Below are 4,721 nucleotides of genomic sequence, written 5' to 3' on the forward strand. Positions count from 1 at the left end.
TTTTGGACCTGGCTATAACCTTATTTTAATTGGTGAACTTTTCTTGGACCAAAATTCTCTATTGTTGTTATTTTTTCAGGACAATCTCCATCGTTCTCTTTTCTAGCGCATGGATCTCCATCGTTCTTTCAAAGTCCACCCAGGCAGAAAAAAATGAATGGGCTCAAAACTATGGACCAATAAATAATACCAATCTATCTTCAAGAAGTTGGGCCGCATTTTGAATCAGGCTCGGCCCAATAGAAATATCTACCGTATTAATCAAAATTAAGGAAATTACGCCGAAGAAAAGTCGTCGGAAAAAAAGAAAGAGAAAAAAAAAAAGAAGAAAGAAAAAGCTCGGGACTTGAGCAGTGGCGCTTCTTGAGCTGAAATCCGCGTGGTTCCATCGAATCGGAACTCGAATAACGAAGTGCGGCAAGCTATGGCGGCGCTTTCGCCGGCGCCGAACAACAACAACCAGAAGGCAGTGTCGTTGAGCGGTGGAGCAAACCCTCCAAAATCGCAACGTGGTCAGAACAAGCCAAAGTGCAAGCAGTGCGGCAATGTTGCTCGCTCTAGGTTCCTTCTCCCTCCTTTCTTCCTATCATCTTCTTTGTTTATTGATTTCTTATTCTCGCTTTTATGGCTCTCAATCTTTGTCGTTGTTGTTGATGATGTATGCTCTTCTGGTAGGTTAATGAAAATTATTTAAAAAACTGAAATTTAGTTACTTTTTGGGAATTACAAAAGGGTTTCTACCATGTACTGCATCTCGTGCGTCATATTCGTATTGATTTTGATTTTTGTGTTTAATCAAATATTGCAGGTGTCCGTTCGAATCATGCAAGAGTTGCTGTTCAAGGAATCAAAATCCCTGCCATATTCACGGTCTGCTAACTTTTCAAACACTGATTTCGTGATTTTCTTGAATATATTTTTTGTATCCGTTTTCCTTTGATTTTTTGTGTGCTGAGAGCTTCCTTTTACTTGTGTACACATTGTTAGCTCATGATTTTGAGGTTAAAAAAATTGATGCTTTAATGAAGTTCAATCGCTATGTTGTGAGCCCTATAATTAATATGCTCTTAAGCTACTTAAAAGGAGCATATATTTGGCTTAGTTCATTCACTATTTATCCTCGGTTAGACCACAGGTTAGTTTGTAACTTAAGGATTCCAGCTAAATAGATAGAATAGTTTCTCCCTTCGCAAAACTTTCTAGTTGAGTGATATTAAAATATTACTCCATATTTTGTTTCGAGCATAGCGATTTGCAGACATTAGAGTTCTTGAAAACTTGCCAGTATTAGTAGTGCTCATGTAGAAGCAGTCTAGAAGAAATTGTTCAATAAATAGAAGAAAAGAATATAGTAAATAGTAAAATACACATTAGGAATTCAATTATCCTATTCAGAGGCCCAACAATTGGGGACGAAAAAAATTGCTATGTTCGGGTTTGGGCATTGATTTCTTGTACTAGTAATATTCTATAGTATGTCCATCCGTACTAGGTTTGATGTTCAATTTGAAAGAGTGAAGTTTATTGACATCCTAAGATCCTTCACTGTTAACATATTCAACGTAGAAGAGGTCAAATGGAAGCCTTACAGTTCTGCTCTAGCAAAGAAGCTCTCCTGTTAAAATTTTTTGGACTAGTCTAGCTAGTTCAGAAACCTTAGAAGTTCCTGTCACTTGTTTATGCTATTAGGAAATAGGTTTCCAATTTCATTTCCTAGGGAAACCATGACTAAAATGAGTATTTGAGAAACAATGCAAATGCATGTATATTTTGGTGTTGAGAGTAAAAGATTTATTTATTCTTCCTTTCCTTTTCAATTCCTGCTATTGGTGAGGTCGGTCTTCTTTTTGGGAGATGATATCAGTGGAACATATCAAATATCTAAGCCTTGTTTCACTTGGTGAGATAAGTTACATGGATTAGGCAATGTCATATTATCTTGTCATAAATCCCAATGCAAACATATGATTGACATATATTTGTTTTTTTTTTTCTGAAAAAAAAATTTTTTGTTGTTGCTGTTGTTGTTGTTTAACTATAATAGTTTTATATTAAGTTATTAACTAAGTTGTACAATACATACAATTTCTAAAGTTGAATTAAACAATTAACAAGTTTTTTTTTTCTACAAGACAAAGGAAAAACGGAAAATTTTAATCACATCTTTGGTGGTGATTTCTTTCTAGTATATATGTTAAATATGATAGAATAACTTAATTACAAAAATATTGTTCAATGAGTTTCATGTTAAGTTCTTTGTTTGATTTTGTGCAAGGACTACTAACCAGTTGCATCATTAATAAAAACTCTTTTCCACTACTTGAAAAGCTGAAAGAAGGCACAAAACTAGTTGCATAAATGCGTTTTTCATTTGATAACTTTGAGATTATCTATGTATAATTCTATTAATTTTCTTAAATTTGTCTATAATGTGAAGATTCTAACATCTTTTTTACTCCATTCTAAGCCCCATATTATGTGTCTTATGGTGAATGCAGTTTTGAAGACAAGTACAACTTTGCCTGACAAGGCACCATCTTCCAGTGCTACTCCAATTGAGCAGCAATCTGTAGAGCCATCTCAATCATCGTGAGTTATATAAGTTTCAAGGATAATCATTCCACATTTTGATCTTGTTCATCTGATCATCTCACAGTTTTATTCTTTCAAACTTAAAAACTTAAAACTAGAAGGAACAAACAAAAAAGTTATTTAAAGTCTATTTTTTGACAAACAGATGCAGGATTTTTATCCTCTAAAAATAGGTCTGCTGTTTCCTTCTAGAAACAGGGGTGAACTCTGTAGTGAACAATTGTTTATTCGTGTTTTGTCTCATCTAAAACTGTAAAAGTATTACGTCAAATAGTCATTAATCTTTAGTCATGTATTTCAGAACGGCAAGTAGAGTTGCATCACTTCGACAACTTTCCAACAGTTTTGCCCAGTTCAATAATTTGAACATTTCATTTCGCTCAAGGAAACCACTAACTAGAAAGGTAAAGATATACACAAACAATGGTTGTTTAAAGTGATTTTTTGAATATCATTTTTCGTGAAAGTGAAAGTGAAAGTGTTGGGAGTTATTACAGGATGCTGCAGCTATAAATGAATGGAGATTTTCAAAGTTAAAGGAATACAAGGAACGAAATATTGAACTGGAAAATGAAACATTTGACAGATACATGCAGAATATAGATCTACTAGAGGAAGTATTGGCAGTTAAGTCTATGGAAGACAATGTGTCTTCTGAGTCCGAGTCAAATGCTTCGTCAATGGAGGCAAACAATGATCTAATGATAACAAAGCTAAAATTGCAAATACGATCCAACTCCGTGGGAAGTGATGCTGCGAGAATGAGAATGCAACAAATTGTAGACAGGGGACTAAAGAAGCTTAAGATGTCTGCAGTCAATGGTGCCGCCACTGAAGCACTTAGTGAAGATCCCAATAACACTTCAGGAGCAGCGAAAAGTTTGAGGACTGAAAGGTTGTCTGCTATAAGTGATCTTATCGATAAAATTAACAAGGCCCGAAGTGAGGAGGATTTGAAGTCATGCTTGGAGATAAAGTCCCAACTCTTCAATATGGATGGGGGCTCCAGCATAGTAGACCCTCAACCTCAAGACAACGAGACACATGGAAAAGAAATTGATCAAGGTGATTCAACATCAGGAGAAGAATTGGAATATTCTTTACCAAAATTGGTTGGAACTACTGATATTGATCAAGAAACTCTAAACACCATCGACAATCATTTTTCTTCCCTTGAGTATTTAGAGTTATGAGGTTCTTGACATCAATATAAATTTATATGTTCTGTTGTTTTAGTGAGTCTTGATTATACAATGACAGAATGCAGCTTCCACATTTTGTATCAGACAGCAATATTTATTTATATATAATTGTTCTTGCTATATTTTGTGCAAGTTATTCTTATCCGCTAATGTGTTTATGAGATGAATGACAATTGATAGTTACACATTCCTCAGATTTCTAAGGAATATCAGAGCCATTGACCAAAAAGAAAAAGAACTATACAGGTACATATTCCTGCCATATAAATTTATTGCACTATGCACCACCTTATCAGTGAAGAAACCAAATCGTATATATTCTTTCCCTTGATATCATTTTCATTAATTAGTAAATTATTATTCCGGCAACAATAAGCATCCAACTTCCAACTGATATAACTAAAGAGAAGAATATTTTGGTGATAAAATGCTTAATAAAACAGCATGCATGAGTCACTCAACGCTTAGTGGTTTAACAACTGATAAACAGATTATAGTTTACATTAGCATATTAATTTGATTCACTTGAAATTTGTGTTTCAACTACCTATTGAAGTTGATAATCCTATTTACAATTTATCTTTGAATCAAAGACTTCATCAATTGATTTGAACTGTTGTCAATTACCTCAAAATGGAATTAGATAGGGTTAGGCAGGTCTTTATGTTTCTTCTTGAAGATTTAATTATATACATAGAATCTTAAGCAACCAAGTTTTGTGTGTTTCACTTAAGAGCTATGAGTTTTAATATGATTAATTATTATTCATCCATCGCTATTGTGATTAGGAGAAGATATCATTTTCCCGCAGCCAAACAAATGTTTACAAGTTTTTGTTAGGTTTCTTGAGAGGTGGCATAAACTTTCTTGTTAATGTAACCCATTTTCCCCTTAAAGCAAGGCTTTCAATAGACTCAAATCTCAATG

General features: G+C 34.0%; 1 protein-coding gene across 2 annotated transcripts; it reads left to right on the plus strand.

Moving 5' to 3' along the window:
• Nucleotides 1–301: 301 nt before the first annotated feature.
• LOC107487527 (uncharacterized) lies at nucleotides 302–3,936 on the plus strand. 2 transcript variants are annotated; one of them, XM_021142072.2, is made up of 5 exons: nucleotides 302–561; nucleotides 809–870; nucleotides 2,499–2,589; nucleotides 2,894–2,996; nucleotides 3,072–3,936. In XM_021142072.2, exons 1-5 carry the CDS (start codon nucleotides 425–427, stop codon nucleotides 3,783–3,785), a joined length of 1,107 nt encoding a protein of 368 aa, XP_020997731.1. In that variant the 5' UTR covers nucleotides 302–424; the 3' UTR covers nucleotides 3,786–3,936. The 2 variants fall into 2 exon arrangements, with proteins under 2 accessions (XP_020997731.1, XP_015963670.1); XM_016108184.3 differs by having other exon boundaries at nucleotides 306–561; nucleotides 3,090–3,936.
• The last annotated feature ends 785 nt before the right edge of the window (nucleotides 3,937–4,721 follow it).

This window comes from Arachis duranensis, chromosome 5, assembly GCF_000817695.3.
Source record: "Arachis duranensis cultivar V14167 chromosome 5, aradu.V14167.gnm2.J7QH, whole genome shotgun sequence".
NCBI lineage: Eukaryota > Viridiplantae > Streptophyta > Magnoliopsida > Fabales > Fabaceae > Arachis > Arachis duranensis.